The sequence below is a fragment of the Megalobrama amblycephala genome, linkage group LG10 (genome assembly GCF_018812025.1).
Source record: "Megalobrama amblycephala isolate DHTTF-2021 linkage group LG10, ASM1881202v1, whole genome shotgun sequence".
Taxonomy (NCBI): Eukaryota; Metazoa; Chordata; class Actinopteri; order Cypriniformes; family Xenocyprididae; genus Megalobrama; species Megalobrama amblycephala.
In genome coordinates, this window is record NC_063053.1 from 30,501,465 (window position 1) to 30,523,853 (window position 22,389).

The window sequence follows — 22,389 nt, forward strand, 5'->3', positions numbered from 1 at the left end:
CGTTTACGCGATCATCGCGTAAATGATTGGCCCTCTGGCTTGTCAATCACTGCCATGACGTTCCTTGTGAGAGACGAGCGCGGTTGCGCGCTCCAGTAACTTTCCACACTCCAGGAGCGCCAAATGCAATGTTTTTGTCAGGAGACAGGAGTAACAACTGCAGATTATGAGTCACCTGCGGTGAGTCCGACATAATGAATCCACTAACACGTCACGAATGCCGGTGGTAAACACTCGTGTTCCAATACTCGTGCACGAGTTTTGGGAGGCGTTCCCTTGAAATGAGCTGTGAAGGAGGGGGGTTGTTCTTATGCATGCGCTCATTTCAAAAACTCACTTTGGTTTCTCAGTCGACGAAAAGATCCTCTTTAGCACCTTTAATTCATGGTTGAAATCATTTCCATCAAAATAATCACAACAGCTCACAACAATTATATTTTGCTAGTGAAGCATGCCATGCTATCTTTCTTAAAGGGTTAGTTCACCCAAAACTGAAAATTCTGTCATTAATTACTCACCCTCATGTCATTCCACCCGTAAGACATTTGTTCATCTTCGGAACAAAAATTAAGATACTTTTGATGAAAGCCGAGAGATTTTAATTACCACTTTCAAGGTCCAGAAAGGTAGTAAAGACATCATTAAAATAGTCCACGCAGTGGTTCAACCTTAATTTTATGGAGTGATGAGAATACTTTTTGTGCGTAAAAAACAAAACAAAAATAGCAACTTTATTCAACAATGTCTTCTCTTCTGTGTCATTCTCCTACACTGTTTACGTTCAGCGCTTTCAGGTTCTATGTCAGAACACCGACCTTGAAAGTGGTGGTTAAATTGCTGTCTATGGAGGAGAAAGATACCGCTCAGATTTCATCAAAAATATCTTAATTTTGTTCCAAAGATGAACGAAGGTCTTAGAGGTTTGGAACGACATGAGGGTGAGTAATTGATGACAGAATTTTCATTTTTGGGTCAACTAACCCTTTAAATAAATGATAATAGGTTTGTGTCCACTGTGCATTAAAAGACAGGAAAATAAAGCTGTGCTCCAGAAAACTCTTAACTAAAAAAATAACCACTGGAATGGCACTCAAGAACAGACATTAGACTTTGGAAAGTAGAACTATCAACCCCGAAACAGAAGCACATAATTTGAATTTGATGTAATTTCACTCAAACCACCTACGATTGATTTGAGCGTGCCAGGCACTACATACATACATTATATATATATATATATATATATATATATATATATATATATATATATATATAAATAAATATAAAATTACAAATTGTTAGTCAAAAAAATATTAAATATGAAATGCTCACAGCATCACAATGAAACTAAAATTACAAATGCAGCCTATTTCTCAATGCATTTGGCAGATGCTTTTATCCAAAGCGAATTGCATTCAAGTTGTATTTGATCAGTTTATGAATTCCCCAGGAAACAAACAAAATCTAGGTCTTGCTAGAGACATGCTTTAATGTCTAATGAGTTACAAAATGTAATGATAACAAAAAAATGTTTCGCTTTTTGTCAGATGTTTTTAGTCAAAAACATCTTTTTTGTTTCTGTCATAATTAACATAATTAGTCATGGCACCACCCTATTTTGTTTATGTTTGGCCATGACGTATGGCCGACTTTGGAACGCTTTGAAGTCGGAAATAGAGAATTTCAACTTCCCAACTCCAACTCTGTCTGGAGCACGCCAATCCCACCAGTTTTTTCAGCAAACTACAAAGGAGTTCTTTTGAACATCAATTTGAACTCATTTGAGCTCTTTGGATTCATGAATATGCCGTGGGTTCTTGCGGTCTGACCAACTTGACCTTGACAGAACACAGCGTACACAACATGCACACATGTCCAAGGCCGTCATATGTAGATTAAACATACCAGCGGTGTCTAACTAACATAGAAGCCTTCTTTGAACTTGGTGTCACCCTTGAGCTATAAGTTATTAGAGTCATTTTAAAGCAATTAATATACAGGACATGATTCCCTATTACAGCTTGATGTCTCTTCTAGGCGGCACTCCATTACAGTCACCTCTCTTTCTCCTTGGTCGAGCCCACTGCCCACGGTCTGCAAATTAATTCTGTCCAAATTATTCAACATGTCTCACGGCTCACCTCACAGTTTATCCTTATTAGCCGATGCGAGGGGAATTATCTCAGCGAGCTTGCGATATCTGGGTCATTCCATGTCAACACACCATTAAAAGCGTACGCGACATCCACCTAGTCTTCTACCGGATATCAGCTGAAGTGAAAGCAAGCTTACACCATGAGAAAATATCGGTTTGCTCTGCAGGAACCCAATAACGGCCTGGCGTATTTTCAAAACTTGAGCGGTGGAAGCTCGTGCGAACCGCTCAGAGAATGCAGTTGTTCAGCTAAGCGACCTGCGCTCTCTCTCATGGAGATTTATATGAGAATCTGTCAGAAAGGAGAACCAAAACACGCAACATGTGGATGTGGGCTTTAATTCAAACTCCCATCATAACATGCTCATCACAGCACTGATTCTGCAAGGAACTGTCCTACTTTCTGCTCTCCAGATGCGAGAAGATTCTGCACATCATCGATCACGTCCAAACTACGTAAACATCCATATGGATATGCACATTTGCTGCAATAACTTCCAGCTTAGCCGTCACAGTTAGCTGTACACCGTTTTCAGACAAAACGACCATCTGACTGATGTGCGAGTGGAAAAATAAAAGGCGCAATATCAAAACCTCATCAACATTTGCAGAACTTACTCTGTTGGTTTAAACAGGGGTTTACTCCCCAGTCTAAACAACAGCCTGTCATCCGTCACCATGCCTTTTCTGAGAAGGAACTTCTCGGCTAAATCGAATCCTGTAAACGAGAGGAGAAAAAGAAAAACATACATTACGTTTATGCATTTGCCTGTCCAAAGAAACTTACAGTACATTTGAGTGTAAACATTTGGGGAATTGAAAACATGACCTTAGAGCTGTAAGCACCATGTTCTGCTAAAGGAACAATCTTAGCTTCGGGCTAAAGAGATTTTCACTAAATGTCGTCCCATACAATCTGCTGAACACACATTTGTAGTCTTTTATGGGGAATGATTAGTGTTAGCATGGCATTACTGTACTGTTATTCATAAAACATTCTGGTTTAGGGCCTCTAAATATTAAACTTCTGCAATTTGTACAAACTTTATTTTGTAGATGATTTCAGCCTTTACACTTTATACTTACTTTACACTTAAAGGGTTAGTTCACCCAAAAATTACAATTCTGTCATTAATTACTCACCCTTAAGTCATTCCAAACCCGTAAGACCTTTATTCATCTTCAGAACACAAATTAAGATATTTCTGTCAGGACCACTATCGTCAAATATGATTGATAATGCATAGAGTTTGTATTGGCGGTATGGTTCTGTTCAAGAACTCCCTGCGCTTCCATGCAGTCTAGCATGGATAAGAGCAGGGAGAGCAGCAATAACCCCCCCTAGGGTAAACAGAACAGAACAGAACCAACATATGCAGATATCATTAATGTCAATTATTTTTTAAAGTACACATATTTCACAAATTAAGGTGTGGTCACACTGCACTTTTCGTTCCATTGACTTCCATTCAAATGCATGTGAACGCGTTAAACCGGAAACGCAAGCTCGTGCGAAAAAAAAATCGTATTTCGCTGCGTTCCAAAGTTCAACTTTGGTGAACTCTGACCTGCGAATTCGCATCCGTGAAGACGTGCGACCAGTAGAAGATCGATTCGTCACGGCATGACCTCTTGGCTGAATTAAAAGAATTATATTTTTGCAGTAAATTTGAGTACTATATTTTTTACATTTTGAATGTATTACTTTAAGTTATATGTGGAATTCATGTTTATAAAAAAAGACGCTGTAGACCGTGACGTCGTATCACCACCGTTACAGCATCCGAAGAAATTTCGCACGTTCAAAGTCTAGTGTGACCGCGGCTTTAGTCTGATTCAGGGAAATCATAAGGCCAAATCCTGACTGACGAGAGGAGGAGGAGCTGGGGATGGAGGAGGGTAATTAGCTCCTGAGAAATGCGATACGTAAACACGGAAGCTCTGCAATGTGTCTTCAATGTAAACTGCGGAGGAGAATGAAATTGTTAAATAAAGTTGTTATTTTTGTTTTGTTTTTGCACACAAAAAGTATTCTCGTCGCTTCATAACATTAAGTTTGAACCACTGAAGTCATGTTGACTATTTTAATGATGTCTTTACTACTTTTCTGGACCTTGAATGTGGAAATTTTGTTGCTTTCTATGGGAGATTTAAAGAAGAGAAAAAAAAAAAAAAACGCATGGATTTCATCAAAAATATCTTAATAATATCTTAATATCGACATGATATTATACTGTTTACGTTCAGCGCTTTCAGGTTCTATGTCAGAACACCGACCTTGAAAGTGGTGGTTATATAGCTGTCTATGGAGGAGACAGATACCTCTCAGATTTTATCAAAAATATCTTAATTGTTTCGAAGATGAACGAAGGTCTTACAGGTTTGGAACGACATGAGGGTGAGTAATTAATGACAAATTTCATTTTTGGGTAAACTAACCCTTTAACTTTTTTGATAATATCCTACTGTCCGACAGAATAGCAAATCTAACCTACAATTTGCATACCAAATCGTGATTGGACATTTTTCTTCCATTCATTTGTATATTAAATAGTGATTGGTCTTTTCTTTCTTGCTCTCTATTTAACCATTAACACTACTGTTCAGTTAAGTTTTTTTTTTTTTTGGGGGGGGGGGGGGGGGGAGTCTATACTTTTATTCAGTATGGATGCATTAAATTGATAAAATAGAAATTGTGACATTATAAATGTCTTTACTGTCACTAAAGACATTTATAATGTCACAAAAATTTCTATTTCACAAAGTTTTCAACATTGATAAATGTTTCTTGAGAAGCAAATCAACATATTAGATTGATTTCTGAAGGATCATGTGACACTAAAGACTGGAGTAATGATGCTGAAACCTTAGCTTTGCCATCACATATATATATAAAAAAAAGAAAATATTATGGTTTTTACTGTATTTTTGATCAAATTTGCTGCCTTGGTGAGCATAAGACACTTCTTTCAAAAACATCTTACCAACCATAAACTTTTGATTGGTAGCGTATATGCAGCTTTACACAGTGACTGTTGATTGATTCTTATGTGCAGCCAACGGACAGCAAAAACTCTGAACTGATGCTGTATTTCACAGAATCAAATCTTAAAAATTAAGCTTACCAACAACAGTATTCTTTAGCTGGCTTGCAAAAACTGGTATTTCCTTTAGGAAATGCAACATTAACAGTATAAACTGCTCTGTCAGCTTCAGCCATGTACAACATTAGGGATGTGTTAAACAGCCAGTTTGATGGTTAACAGCACTGCATAAGGATGAGCTGTGTTTGATTTCTATTTGTTTATACAGTATCTTTGTTTGTACCTGTGAATTCTCTGTGAATGTTCACACTGGTATGCCATATCTCCTCCAGCTTTAAGGGTGGACATGTATGATCTGCAGAGGAGAGGAATATTATACATTAATGAAGCAATTGAACTGGTAATGTTTTAGCTTATTGAACTTATATTTCTCACACTTTACTCCACAGGTGGTTTATTTTTTTAAACGTTTTGTATAGGCACATTACTTCAAGTCTTGGCTAGGTATTGCACAGAAAGAAAAAGAAAAAAAAAAAAAAAAAAAAAAATATATATATATATATATATATATATATATATATATATAAGAACATGTAAGTAGCTTTTATAAACATAACTGGTGTGAGACTTGAGACAAAACAATGCTACTGACATATTTTAAGATATGTCAGTCCAAGTTTCCTTCAGTTAAAACAGCTCAAACATGCATTTTAGTCTAGGACTAGCTTAAGCCTTGTCTGTGAAACCGGGGGATAGTTCATTAGAGAAGTTGTCACAGTGGAAATCTACCATTCAATTTTTCCTCGCCAGTGTTTTTTAAGAAGTTGCCAGCTACTGCCAGCACCCCCAGAATATTTTATTGTATGAATATATGAACATGCAATATATGAAAATAAAGAACAGAGCCTCTTCAAAGCTTCATGCATTCTTTTTTTTAATCAACACTTGAATGTAGGCAAGTTTCATTTAAAAAGCAACATTTTGAACAAAAAGCTAAAAAAAAAAAAAAAAACTGCATTTTTGTATCCATAAGAATAGTATAGAAGCTTGTTTCTGCCACTGAATAAAAATAATAAAAAAGTTATTGCGACTTTTAATCTCACAATTCTGACTTTTTTCTTGCAATTGCGAATTTTTATTTTGCAATTATGACTTTTTACTCAGAATTGTGAGTTATCTCACAATTCTGACTTTATAACACACAATTGTGAGTTTATATTCTGAGAGCAACATCAAACGTCTTTTTTTTTCCCCCCCTCAGAATTGGACTTTGAAACTCGCTTATATCTCATAATTCTGAGAAAAAAAAGTCACAATTATCTTATAAATTGTTTTATTCCGTGGTGGAAATAAGCTTCCATAGGATAGGACCAAAACAGTTACCAATAGGATAGTTACCAAAACATAAATTGAGTAGATTGTGTTCATCAACACCCCCAAAGCTTGCACAGTCCTATACCTCTTCCTGGGTCAACATTTCATTCAGTAACGTTAGGCAGTTTTGATGATCACATTATTTTACATGTGCATAAGCAATATTGCTTGTTTCCGCTTCTTTTTCACCTGTTTTGAGATCCGGAGATTCTGTACTCTTTCAGAAGATGCATAATAGAGCCCCCTACTACAGTGAAAAACGTGGATTGCTGAAAAATTCCGTCAATGGCGGGGAAAGAGTTAAAGGGTTAGTTCACCCAAAAATGAAAATTATGTCATTAATGACTCACCCTCATGGCGTTCCAAACCCGTAAGACCTTCGTTCAACTCAGTTTAAGATATTTTAGATTTAGTCCGACACCTTTCTGTCCCTCCATTGAAAATGTATGTACGGTATACTGTCCATGTCCAGAAAGGTAATAAAAACATCATCAAAGTAGTCCATGTGACATCAGAGGGTCAGTTAGAATTTGTTGAAGCATCGAAAATACATTTTGGTCCAAAAATAACAAAAACTACGACTTTATTCAGCATTGTTTTCTCTTCCGGGTCTGTGTATATCTGCTTTCAATCCACAGTGACGCTGCTTCTTCTTCTTCTGCTCCGGACAGCGACGCTGATGACGTGTTATGTATGGACCAAAATGTATTTTCGATACTTCAACAAATTCTAACTAACCCTCTGATGTCACATGGACTACTTTGATGATGTTTTTATTACCTTTCTGGACATGGACAGTCTACTGTACATACATTTTCAATGGAGGGACAGAAAGCTCTCAAACTAAATCTAAAATATCTTAAACTGTGTTTCGAAGATGAACGGAGGTCTTACGGGTTTGGAATGACATGAGGGTGAGTCATTAATGACAGAATTTTCATTTTTGGGTGAACTAACCCTTTAAACAGCCTATCCGCATGTTTAGTCGTGATGCATCAAATACCTTTCCAGGTTTAAGCCGCTACTGAGTTTCAAGTGAGAATACCATCTCAACAGACATTTATGAGTACTATTCATTCATAGCACACCTTTAAGCTAAGCTTTTAAAAACTCACAGTGTACACACAGTCTGCAGGCTCATGGTGTGCCAGACACCAATGTTTTATATATTCATAAAAGATGAACTAAAAATTTGATTTGAAGCAAAAAATTTAAGTATTTGAAAATCGGACAAAAGGTATTAAGACTGTGTACTTAAGAAGGAAAGAACTACAATTCCATGAAGTACTTCAAATGACAATCAAAACAAAAAGACTAAAACTCATGTTTGAGCCATTTTAACTGAAAGCATGTCTTAAAATATGTCAGTGCCAATGTTTTGTCTCAAGATGCACACCAGTGATGTTTTTTTCTTAAGCACATTTATATAAGATACTTAAATATCCAATTGAACTAAAGCCTAATCCTGGCTTAATCTAAGCCCTGTTTGTGAAACCAGACCTATATTTCACATTCATTGGAAAACATGCATATTTATATACAAATATTTAAATAGTTTGAGAGCGTAAGAAGACTGACTATTACAATGATTCTCAAAGCTTCATGGGAGTGAGTGGCGGTTACTTTGTTGTGATTCCTGCTGGAATTTTTTCAGAATCATGGGTAATGTAGGTTTTCATCAAGAATTCTGATTATTATAAACATGATTATTCAGAAAAATAATTTGAAATAATAAAACATACATTATTTAACAACCTTGTAGCTCACCGTCTGTCTGAATTTAACAGTTTATAAGTTAAAAATCACTTCCCTATGGAGAAAATAAATAGGATTTTTATTTCCGAAACCCCACTTTTGCACTCTAGTCTTTTCATTGAAGCTGAACCAATAAAACAACTATGAAGACATAAAATGTAACATCCCAAACCATTGTTTTGGTTGACAGATATTGTAAATTTATAAAGCAAATTACAAAATTTAAAACGTGACAACTTGCCCCAACCTAATATTTATTTAAAACACCCCAATGCTGAGAACACAATTCAATATTTCAGTCAAAATCCACCTTTGTTATATAGTTGACTTTTGCGTCGATATATCCCAGTTTTAATTCAGTATAAGTAGTAGTAATTACTGAGACCCCAATGTGACAACTAGCCCCGGTCAACATTGGCAGCCTGATATTGCTGAAGAGCGAATTCTGCTTCATCAACAACAATCATACCAAATAAAAAGGATGCTCACACAGACAAAAACGCAAAAACACACAAACATATCTACATCCACAGCCGCACCCCCACAAAACACAGCATTAACAGGAAATTCCAAAAATCAGCACATCTGCTGGCAAACTGCCGACTCTTAAGGAGAAGGAGCACATGCTGTAAATCCTCTCTAAATCTCTTCCTGGATGTCACGCTCGCACAGTGGATCACGGGAGATAGCAATTCACTCAGCTGGCAAAAATATTGCTTGCCTGTCCTCTTGTAAAGGCGACTCTCATTCATGGGCATTTACACTGTGCAATAATATTCCTTAAACCCCCTCAGGTTAATCTGAATGGGGCCGATAAAGCAATTCTATCGGACACATAACACCACGGCGGATGTGTCCCGGTGCTTTCCGACTAACGCCGCCCGGGTCAAGGGCTTGACGCCATGTCCTCGCAGGAAGGAATTTCAAATAGCTGTGCAAGAGTCCCCGCTTCTTAAAGGAGGGCGAGACGCCTTTCATCACAAACAATTCATTTGCATACAAGAATACCAAACAAGAAAGCCAAAACAGAGAGCTAATTAACAGCGATGACAGCGGTGCTCTGCAATAGAGCACTGAAGTCAACATTGACCTCTTGTGCGGAGACGAACAAGGCTTGAAAAACCAAACAGATGTAATCTCTTCTAATCAAACCTTTTGTAAACGGACAAGAATAAGCAAACATCGTGGTGCAGAGCTCTTGGTGACAGCATACATACCTATTCTCTCATTCACTGCCATTCCTGAAGTAAAAGGAATGGAATTTACGATCCACAGGAAAACAGTCCATCTGAGATAGTGAATCATGTCGTCTTTGGCACATGAGAAAGGGCTCCTTGAAAACCTAGAAATAGAAGCAACGTCACTTTTACAACTCTTTGATGCTCTTCTGGGTAACCCAGCACTACTTGTTACTGTCTGTATGACGACTGATTGCTTCTTTTTGATATTCCTTCACAATTCAGTTACGTTTCAATAGGTTTTACTGATAATCAACCATTGAAACTAACTTTAGTGTCCTATAATCGAGGATATCAAACGAATATGAGCTACTTTATCGGATGGAATATGCAGGAACAGAGCATGCTGTGTAAAATTTGTCTAGCACTTCAATTATGTGGTGAAACGTCTTAACGTAAAATGTCAAGTGTGACATTTCACTCCTCAGAATAAACTCCAGCAGGCCAGAGTAAGTTTCCAGCATGAGGTGCTTCTGGGGACCCAGTGCCAGATTCCTGTAAACTAATACGATCCGTTACCCACCGCTGACTGTTGTTATTGAGCTCTTAAGTAACAGGGCAAACAAATTGCGCTAAATAATTTAACACTTGTTGTGGAGTTTTAAAACACATGCAGTTTTGTAGGCTACAATCATTAGTGCATCTCTGCACATAAACATGGAGTAAACTGGTTTGTTGTGAACTTCAAACTCAAGTTCAAAGTTTAAACTTTCAAGAAAGAAATACTACATGGGTAGTGTAGTTTATGCAATGAAAATAGTGAATGAAATTTAAGTAAAATCAAAGTTTCAACCTGCAGTGATGAGTTCATTGAACTTATTCAGGCTTTACTGATTAATAAAATCAAGATAAAAATCTGAAAACTCCTCCTATCAATCAAAAATGACACATTTTTGTAACCAATTATGCTGTTCTTTGATCATACAAGTCATTCTTATTGCGCTATGTGGAATTTTGTACTAGTATTTTTTTGTACTTTTAAACGTGAATTTTAACATCTAGATAGCTATTATTCATACACATTTAAACCTAAAATCTTGATTATTAAAACAGCTCATCTGCATGTGTTAAGTCTAATACACACTAAAAACATAGTAGCTAATCTAAATTAGAGAAACTGTCTAATTTTATCTAAGCATGTATTCAATGTGAAGCTAAAGCTTAAGCGTTAGTATCTAATCTCAGTACATTAATCCATCAATAAGTGTGCTCAAACGCCACGTGCACTTGTTTAATAATAAATATACAGAATGAACACTGCCAAAATAGCTTCTTAAAACTTAACCCAAACTGACTAAACAATAAACAACAATAAAACATACAGCTGATACCTAAATGTGTCACGTGCATGGTCAAAAGCTACTGTTTACTGCAATTTCTCTGTGTAAACGAATGATGATAAATCAGCAATGCTGAACATTCAGTCTCTCCCTCTCTCTCTCTCTCCTTGAAGTACACGAACGCCGACAGCACAGGACTCACAGTGTCGTGTTAAACTCAGATGACATCAAACATGATCATTTGAAAATGACACCGCACACATAGTAAGCAAAAACACCTACAAAGTCACAGCAACCAAGATAAATGAACACCGGCTACTTACATTTGCTGAGAAAGTTTATTATTCCAGCGTAAACACACAGCACAAGCAATTCCTGTTTGGCTAATTAGCGCATTTTAGGCAGCTGTGGGTCCAAAGCACACTTGCAAATAAAAGTGAGAATGAAAGCTCGTGCAGGAACCGTGTCCTTATTTGTCGCACTGCCTGACCCTCCCACCCACTCATTAGAGCACCACACATCAGGACGGACAGGACACTCTGAGGGGCTCCCTGTGGAACACGCTACAGTACACGGGGTACTTGACCAATAGCATGGATACTAACTTTTTTTTTTTTTTTTTTTTTTTTTTAATTACAGGTCAACATTTTAAGAAAAACTTTAAATAAAAAGTAAGATCGTTTATATTTTATGTGCTTAGGTTTTTCCACTTTGTAATCAATTGTATGCATTTATTTTATTAGTAATATGATGTAAACGGCAAGTGTAATAATTATAATAGAATTGAATAAAATAAAATTTGAGAACAATGCTGTGGAAAATAGTTGAAGTAACTTTTAAATCAGCAATTTGTAATGTCAAAATTAAATTGAAATTCTGTTTGGCTATTAATATATGGGTATATTAATATACTGTATACAGTATTTTAATGGGATTCTTTAAAGGTTATTTATTATATTATATTATATTATATTATATTATATTATATTACATTATATTACATTATATTATATTATATTATATTATATTATATTATTTTATAGCATATTATATTATATTATAGCATATTATAGCCTATTAGATTATATTACATTCTATCATATATATATTATATTATATTATATTATATTATAGCATATTATAGCATATTAGATTATATTATAGCATATTATAGCATATTATATTATAGCATATTATAGCATATTAGATTATATTACATTCTATCCTATTATATTATATTATATTATATTATAGCATAGCATAGCATAGCATATTATAGCATATTATAGCTTATTTATTATATTATATTCTATCCTATTGTATTATATTATAGCATATTATAGCATATTATATTATAGCACATTATATTAGCCTATATTACATTATATTATATTATATTATATCCTATTGTATTATATTATAGCATATTATATTATAGCATATTATAGCATATTATATTAGCCTATATTATAGTATAGCCTATTATATCCTATTATTGCCTACTATATTATATAAATGAATGAAACCAGAGTACTTTACTCCATTAAATATTTCCCAGCATGAAGTAAAAAATGATTTCTATCACATGCTTTAAAAATCTTAAAACAACCTTAAAAAAGGTATTTCAGTAACAGTAAAAAACAATGTTTGACACACAAAACAGAGCAATTTGAAAGCTAACATGGAAATATCAGCCACCGTTTGGCTGACAAATATTTTAATAAAATGTAAAAAGTTGGTTTTGTTTCATATTTGAGTTAAGTATTGTCTTTTATTTTGAAGTTTCTATAACTTTTATTTTGTATTGTGCTTTGTCTTGCCCGTGTTCACTTTTCCCTTTCCTCTTTTATTTTTGGTTTTCTATTGGTTTATCAATAATGTCTTATCGTTGGTCATTGTTCATTAGTTTTAATAATCATTGGTTCAGTTGAGCTTGTTATCTTGTGTGTTTCAGTCTATAAATACCACAAATATTTTTTAGATAAAAATGTATTAATAAACTAATAAAAAAAAAAAAAAAAGAAATGTTACTGAATAAATCGTTTATTGCGAGTTTACACTGCATACACAATGCTTGCAATAACAAAAAAAAGCTTAAGATTTGAGTCAAAATTTGAGAAATGATATTGAAATGCAACACTACAAATAGTAACACTACAAATCCCCAATATATTGAGCACAAATCTTCAATATATGGGAGATTTGTTAAGGTGTTTGTGGTAGACCTACATGTGTTACTCAAGATATGAATTCCAGCACTGTGTTTTCAATATGTCTGCAACCTGTTTATTCCTCTGGATGCTTTTATATCAATCTACTACTTTTATTCAATTGAAGCGGGGATTTGCAGCACATTGCAGTATGTCACCTGACCATCTGACTAATGTGACCACCACTTTTGTGTTTACACAAGGCCCTCAACACTGATGAATAATGAGACACATTTTTAGGATTGTGTTTGTATTGGCCTTTTTAGTGTGTCTCCACATTACCATGCACCCCCAACCCAGCTGCTTTCAGAACAGCTGTTTCTCAGACAAGGAATCAATGAGACTTCTCAGCTGTGATTCACTTGCAGACTTGCATTTCGGCTGTGATAGCATCATAATGTCCCCTGTGTTCTGCTGAAGAATGTCCCACCATCGAGAAACAACCACCTTAAGCCTGCAGATGGGGATTTCAGCACTAGGAAAACGTGTAAGACAACATGCTGGCCGAGAATCAAACTTCCCTGTCTAGATTAGTATGAAAGCTCAATATCGGTTGTGCTATTCCCCTGGATGATGACAAATACATTTTGAGTATACACTATGAAAATGCTTCTGTTTTGTTTTCTCTTCTAATTGTAATATAGTGTTATAATATTTGTTTTATTTTTATTTACAAACACACACACATATGTGTGAATATATATATATATAAGAAGTTTCATCTGCTCACCAAGGCTACATTTATTTAATTAAAAATACAGTAAAAAACAGTAATATTGTGAAATATTATTACAATTTAAAATAACTGTGTACTATTTAAATATATTTGACAAAGTAATTTATTCCTGTGATGCAAAGCTGAATTTTCAGCATCGTTACTCCAGTCTTCAGTGTCACATGATCCTTCAGAAATCATTCTAATATGCTGATTTGCTGCTCAATAAACATTTATGATTATTTTCAATGTTGAAAACAGTTGTGTACTTTTTTTTTCAGGATTCCTTGATGAATAGAAAGTTCAAAAGAACAGCATTTATCTGAAATACAAAGCTTCTGTAGCATTATACACTACCGTTCAAAAGTTTGGGGTCAGTAAGAATTTTTATTTTTATTTTTTTGAAAAGAAATTAAAGAAATGAATACTTTTATTCAGCAAGGATGCATTAAATCAATCAAAAGTGGCAGTAAAGACATTTATAATGTTACAAAAGATTAGATTTCAGATAAACACTGTTCTTTTGAACTTTCTATTCATCAAATAATCCTGAAAAAAAATATTGTACACAAATATTTTGTACAATTGTACACATTAAATGTTTCTTGAGCAGCAGATCAGCATATTAGAATGATTTCTGAAGGATCATGTGACACTGAAGACTGGAGTAATGATGCTGAAAATTCAGCTTTGCCATCACAGGAATAAATTACTTTGTGAAATATATTCAAATAGAAAACAGTTATTTTAAATTGTAATAATATTTCACAATATTACTGTTTTTACTGTATTTTTAATTAAATAAATGTAGCCTTGGTGAGCAGACAAAACTTCTTTTAAAAACATTAAAAATCTTAGTGGTTCCAAACTTTTGGACTGTACTGTATATATATATATATATATATATATATATATATATATATATATATATATATATATATATATATATATATATATATATATATATATTTGTGTATATATATACACAAACACACTGTAAAGAAAATGTATGATTTGTTATCACAACATTTCATTTCTTTTGTCAAATCTACTTCAAATCTACTTCACATAATATTTTGAGTTTCTGTTGATTAAACCAATCATTCATTGTATTAACTATTTTTTTTAATTTCAATGAACTAAAAATTTTAAGGCAACCAGGTAATTTACTTTTTAAGTTAAACCAACAATTCTTTTTTACAGTATGCCTATATATATTTGATCATTCTAATGCATCCTTGCTGAATAAAAGTATTGATTTCCTTTTTCTTTTTTTACCTTTTCTTTTTAAATCTTACTTGAATGGCAGTTTATCCTGGTTTTCTCTAAAACATTAAGCAGAAAAAAAAAATTCAACAGGGATAATAAGAAGAAATGATTCTCAAGCAGCATATTAGAATGATTTCTGAAGGATCATGTGACACTAAAGACTGGAGTATGCTGAAAATTCACCTTTGCGATCAAAGAATTAAACTACATTTTAAATATTAAAATAGAAATCAGTTATTTTAAATTGTAATATTTTACAATAGTACTGTTTTTACTGTATTTTTGATCAAATAAATGCAGCTTTAGTGTATATATTCTCACTAAAGCTGCATTTATTTGATCAAAAATACAGTAAAAACAGTGCTATATATATATATATATATATATATATATATATATATACGCTGTAAAAAAAATCCCAGTAAAATTTACGGTAAAAAACGGCAGCTGTGGTTGCCAGAACTTTACCGTAAAAAATACAGTAGCAACGTAAAAAAAAAATCTGTTAAATTTACGGTAAAATAACATATTTCATTAACTGATATAATGTTAATTTACCAACCTAATGAAGTACTAATATCTGTTTTGTACCTTTATAATATACTGACAGTCACCAAACACAGTGGTGATAAGAGTTACATGATGAATCAAAGTTCATCACAAGCAGCTTTTCCACAAGCTGAGGAGGACAATAACTAATATATAGAAGGTGCACACAGTGTCATTCACACACAAACTAAACACCATCATGGTAACATGCATGAAATTTTAAAAATGCAATAAACATTAATTTAACAACATTAGATTTAACATAAAACCCTAATGTACATAACTGATTAGAAAAAAAATGAGAAAAACTAAGAAGAAACAGAGTTATTTCAACGAAAATATATCAAATATGAAGTGTCACGCAGGGAATTGTGGGAATGTCAATTTACGGTTTTTCACTGTAAATTTTACAATAAATTGTTATTTTTCACTTCCAAAAACTGTGAATTGAATGGTATTTTACCATAAAATTACATTAAATGTACCGTTAGATCTATTACAGTTATTCACCGTATATAGTACGGAAACTTTCTGTAAACTAATTGACAGTTTTTCACAGCAGCATTTTTACAGTCTTTTACTGTTAAAATCACGGTCATTTTTACAGTGTATATATATATATATATATATATATATATATATATATATATATATATATATATATATATATATATATATATATTATGTTTTGCTTTGGAACCCATGTACAAAAAATCATAACCAATGGAAATGGGTTTTCTCAAAGCAAGTTCACCTATTTCAGAGCCTAGAGGGCTGAGAAGTCTGAAAAACATTCACTTGTTTACGCATGCAAAGACGCACAAGGAATCTGTTAAAAATTAAAAAGCGTAATCATGTATGATTTATCATAATCCCCCAGTAACCCCTTTAAATCTTTATACACAAGTTTTATCAGCAGACATCATGTTCATCTCTAGACTGATGATGTGTCTTACAGTAATTAATTCACTTTCAAACAAACTCTTAGTACATGGATTTTAAGATCCTCTCTTATATAGCAGAGGAATACACAAATTTCTCTTCTGCTCCACTTTCATAGGTGCTGCTGTTTGGCTCTCAAATTGCACCCTTTCTGTATTCTTTCAATTTTTCAGGTTTTGAAACTTTAAAATAGGTTGTTTTCCTGGCAAACAAACATCCCAATCCACACATCATCTGATATCATACAGAACACCTGTTTTTCCAACACACCTGTCATTGAAATAGAGGTAATACTGTTTACATTCTGCTCAGTTGTTGCATATTCCTCACTACCTAAATGTCTTTTAGCTCAATGTATCACCCAGAGCATGGGTTATATTACTCTTTCTTATTGCCATATGGTTTGTATATTTTGTACACATGCTTTGTTTCCCCAAAGTGCTTCTCAGACAATAGCTCTATTCCTGCATCTCATGTTGTTTGGTTTGTCAGTGAAAACTAAATAAATGGACATGGCACACAACTGAGAACAAGAGCTCCTAAAAACCTCATTCACTTTGCTGCAGTGGTGAGCTCACATAGCCATTTATCCAGGTCTAATACAAAAGACCAACAACTAAATGCAGTCTGCCGATGTTTGGAAAGCCAAAGTCATTCATTGAAATTGAATTTGATATATTATTGTAAAACCTCACATACTGAAGGGTTGAGGATTTTAAAATTCAAATGATTAGACTTGTATGAGATATATTACGCTTTTTAGCATATTTCGAATTTTGATTTGCAGGTCAAAATGTATGTTTTAGTTTCAGAAGTATTTTTTCCATTCATTTTTCCCATAGGGATTATAAGTCACTAATAAGCAGCTACGAGGTGAATCACAACACTACAAACTTTGATTTAAAGCAAAAAAAGTTCAGACAAAAAGACAAAGGTACAACTGTGTACTTAACAGATTTAGTGAGGAAAGGAACTACAATCCCATGAAGCACTGCGAATAGCTTAAATAAATTTAAAAAGATGGAGAAAATTTATGAGTTTACATGTTGTAATAATTACTAACTACAAGCACGTTAAAGCTTTTTACAGTAATTACGATATGGAGCCTAAATATAAAACTACTCAGTTACAAATATTGATTTTATATACTGTATATATATATATATATATATATATATATATATATATATATATATATATATATATATATATATACATATACATTTATTGCAATATATGCATATTTATACTATAAGTATTTCAAGAGCATCGCGACATCAACTCAATTACATTACTTACAGTGCTTCATGGGAGTAGGCGGAGCTAAAGAGCTACTTTGGCGCATGTTGCTTTTTTGACTTCCTAATTGGTGTAATTTTTTGTACAGCATCATGGGTAATGTTTTTCACCTGGAATTTCACTGTTTTAAGGTTAAATAATCAAACATGATTATTTTAAAAATAAGCTGAAATAATGCGGGCTGATGGCTTCAGCAGAAGCATGGATTAACAACCTTTATCTTGTTTTTGTTGGACATTCGAGGAAGTAAATATAAGTTGGTATATCATATAATAGAAGGGCCACTTTGAAAATTCCTATAAAAAGGTTTATTTAGAGACTCAAATTTAGTTCAAATTTCCATCATGTTATGTACTTCCAGCTTTTCATGTCAGGTTATTGTACAAAGGACAAATGAGATTGATAAAACGACCACAAATGAGGCAGAGACTAAATGAAATCAAGGTATTAGATTCGGTATCTCACAGTATCTCAGAGCTAATGGAAGTCGCCTGGTGCCTATCAGTCTACTCTCCTTGAGACTAGACAATACAGTCCGTAGTGCACTTATAAAGAGAATGGGAGCATATATCAGTGCTGAGCATGCATTTTAAAAAGATCCTGAGAGAAATTTACCCTTCAGATATTATTTTTCAAGAGTAAATTGAGAGAATACATTTGACTAGTGGATATTGAACATAAATAGTCTTGTGATGGTACTGCTTATTAGTCACTATTTTTGCCCCAAATAGTTGTTCATTATTATCATTAGATAAGAAATTAGTTTAAAGGTGCTAAAGAGGATGTTTTGTTTTATACATTTTTGCAATATTACTTGAAACTGTCTTTGCTAACTGATAAAAGACTATTTATTAGGTGCACTGAAAGTAATAATATTAATATACATCATCTGTGCACGAGGTAGGGCCTTAAAAACATCAGCCAATCGTTTACGCGATCATCGCGTAAACGATTGGCCCTCTGGCTTGTCAATCACTGCCGTGACGTTCCTTGTGAGAGACGTGCACGGATTGGCCCTCTGGCTTGTCAATCACTGCCATGACGTTCCTTGTGAGAGACGAGCGCGGCTGCACGCTCCAGTAAATTTCCACACTCCACAGGCGCCGCATGCAATGTTTTTGTCAGGAGACAGGAGTAACAACTGCAGATTATGAGTTACCTGCGGTGAGTCCGACATAATGAATCCACTAACACGACACAGCGAATGCCGGTGGTAAACACTCGTGTTCCAATACTCGTGCACGAGTTTTGGGAGGCGTTCCTTTGAAATGAGCTGTGAAGGAGGGGGGTTGTTCTTACATGCGCTCATTTCAAAAACTCACTAACAGTCTTTGGATTCTCAGTCGACGAAAAAATCCTCTCTATCACCTTTAATTCCTGTATCTCAACTGGTAGACTATAGCATTAGCAATGCCAAAGTCAGGGGTTTGATTGAATCACATGGCCTTGCTTGTTCAAAAGTGACTGTGATTTGCTTTGGATTTACAGTAAGTGTGCCAAATGCATAAATGAGAATCTTGAGTTTACAATAAACATTCAGTGTTGCGTGTCATCTTCCTGCAGCACAGCTTGCACGAGGACCCAGGTCTCATGGTCAGTATCATATATCGGTGATTATCCTGTGGCCACTTGCTCTCCTGCATGATCACTTTGCACTGCTCTTTAATCACTATAGCAACTGTTTGAATGTGCCAAAGTGTGTAAAGTGATACCATGTTTATATAAAAACCAGATACCTGAGCAGCAAAAACAACATTCACAGGAACGAGCAATGTGACTGATGAGATTGTTGGCTTTGTGACTGGATTGCAATGCCATTTTTTCTTTATTAAAAATTAGTGAATTAGTGATTACTGATTCTTTGAAATCTTATTTTGAATATTTTTTTTTCTGAATCAGTGCTTCGAAACACGTAGACTGTCACGCGATTTCTGCAAACGAGCCTTCCTTACATCAAACTGTTTTGAAATGTAGTAGTTTTTAATCAATAAGCAAAAACGTTTGTAAACTCAATTAGTTTAATAATTTAAAGGGAGAGTTCTCCCAAAAATAAAAATTCTGCCATCATTTACTCACCCTCAAGTTGTTCCAATCCTGTATGAATTTCTTTCTTCATGCTGAACACAAAACAAGATATTTTGAAGAATGTACCAAATAGCTGATGGACCCTATTGAATTCCATAGTATTTTTTTTTCATGAAAGTCAATGGGATCCATCAACTGTTACCCATATTATTTAAAGTGTTTCTCAAACTGGGGTACGCGAGGTGACAAAAGGGGGTACGCGAACAAAATGCGGAGTAGTTAATTTAACTCTACCATACCTTAAAATAATATTAAAACCGAACATGTATTTCTAACTGGCAAAATGCCGTAAATCCATTATATTTAATCAAATTACCGCATGTTTTGCAGTCTAAAATGACTGCATCCACACAAGCAGCATGCGTATGATAGATTGCGTGCAGTCTGCTGCCTTAAATCGCGCTAAATTACTGCCGTTCTCGACAATGCACCTTTGTAAAAGTGGGGATTTAGCACTTGCATGAAGAACAAATATAGACACAGATAGTGGATTTATATCAATTTAAGACTCAAACTTTCTTCGATACAAAAACATACCTTGTGTGAGTTCTTCTATTTAATGTTGATAACGAGGAAGAATGCAATTGTACCCAAATATCCACGACTGCAAACGTGCATTATTATACAACAGGTCAAAAAACAAAACGTACATTTTAAACACAGTACTGTCAGTATTTACTCTATTTTGCAACGAAAAAATATTTCTAACGAAAACCAGAGCAGAACTAGCCTACAACACACGAATGCGGCTTTGAACGAATCGTGAGAGTCAATGATTCAATGATTCATTCACAGCCACTTGCTTCATTACAGAATGAATGACTCTATGGCTCACTCATAAAAACAGTGACTTGCTGCCACCTACTGGCAGTTTTAGTTTAATATTTAAAAGTATCACTTCGTTTTACCATCATTGCATATTTCTCTATTAAACATTTTTTATTTAAAACATTATTTATTTTATGAAGTTATTCATAAACGTAAAAATATGCACTGGAAAAATCAATTTAGGGGGCAAATATTGTCCCTTAATGGTAAAGGTGTGACTGCAGTCGAAGTGGAAGAGAGGGGGTACGCAGAAGGATGGGAATCCCTTCAGGGAGTACTCCACGCTAAAAAGTTTGAGAACCACTGATTTAAAGGTACAATATATAATAATTTTGTCCACTAGAGGTCGCTAGAAGCCTATTCAAAACAAAGGCGTAGCTTGATGACGCCAAGTTTTAGAGCGGAATCTTGGGACACGTGATCTTCACCTCAACGGACGGTGCAAAAGAATCGGGATAGGACTCGGGAAGAACTCATGTTCATGGATGCGATTATTAATGTTACTGTAGTATGAAGCAGAGCAGGAGCGAGTGTTGTGGGAGCTGAACGAGGCCGCTGGAGCGATTGCGCAACACACGCCTCACGAGCAGCTGAACTTTTATTATGTCACAGTCGCCGGCGCCGCTTCCGCTTTTCCGGTCATGAGTATGAGGTATGAGGTAACACAGCTCTGTTTATTGTTAGATACATTTGAGTGTGTTGAAAATGTTATAACGTTACTCTGTGCGTTCGCTCGGCGGCAGCTGTGAGACACTTGTTGCACACTGCAGTAAGATAGATCGATTTTAGAATATCATATTAAATATTGGATGTCTTATGTTGATAAATGGCATGCAATTCATTTTAAAATGCATTGTATGATGGAGAAAATGATCTATTACTGTTAATACAAATAATCATATCTATTAAAACGTGAAATATATTAAAGTGTCTTGGTGTTTCCATGGTTTCTACAAAATAAAACCGGAAACTGAGGGTAAAGCGTGCATGACGCAATTGACAGGCGACTCCTCACACGTCCCGGAGTCTTGGTTAAAATTTAAATTTTCTCATGATTTACAAATAGTTGGGAACATTTGAGATATTGTAGGTACTCAAGTGAACAAAATATATAACACTGACCTAGTGGTTTTTGGATATTTTACTGCAAAAATATTACATATGGCACTTTTAAAATATCTTCTTTTGTGTTCAGCATAAGAAAGAAATTCAGACAGGTTTGGAACAACTTGCGGGTGAGTAAATGATGACGGAATTTCCATTTGTGTGTGTGTGAACTATCTCTTCAGGTCCCTAAAAGCTGAATCCTCCCCCTCCCTGCATATCAATGGATTTAACCAGCAGATATCAGCACGTGGTAATTCGAGCCTATTTCGAAACAGTGAATCATTTACGAAGCATTTGGTTCGATCGACTCAAAGTTTAGAAAAGTTTCGCTCTCCTATCACTAGTTAAAATACTTTCTCTTATCCAAATTTAAATGACTGAGACAACAATAATTAAGCCATTCGTAAGCTGATTCTTAAAAAACAAAGTACATACACTGCGATTTCGTCATACAATCAGGGGATTGCTCTGTGTGCTTGAGAATCCCGAGATCCGACCACTCCAAGTCCGACACACTGCCTCAACCAATGGCATGGAGC

At 34.6% G+C, this 22,389-nt stretch overlaps 1 protein-coding gene across 4 annotated transcripts in view; it reads right to left on the minus strand.

Annotated features, from left to right (window-relative positions):
* The window catches only part of LOC125277342 (collagen alpha-1(XIX) chain), a 230,833-nt gene extending 219,437 nt beyond the window's left edge, over positions 1-11,396 (minus strand). For 2 of the 4 annotated variants that reach the window (XM_048205748.1, XM_048205746.1), the window contains exons 1-4: positions 11,170-11,395; positions 9,546-9,670; positions 5,483-5,554; positions 2,774-2,873 (exon numbers count right to left, since the gene is read on the minus strand). In XM_048205748.1, coding sequence (XP_048061705.1) covers positions 2,774-2,873; positions 5,483-5,554; positions 9,546-9,670; positions 11,170-11,171 — 299 coding nt within the window. In that variant the 5' untranslated portion in view covers positions 11,172-11,395. The other 2 variants (XM_048205749.1, XM_048205747.1) reach the window with 2 other exon arrangements.
* Between the last annotated feature and the right edge of the window lie 10,993 nt (positions 11,397-22,389).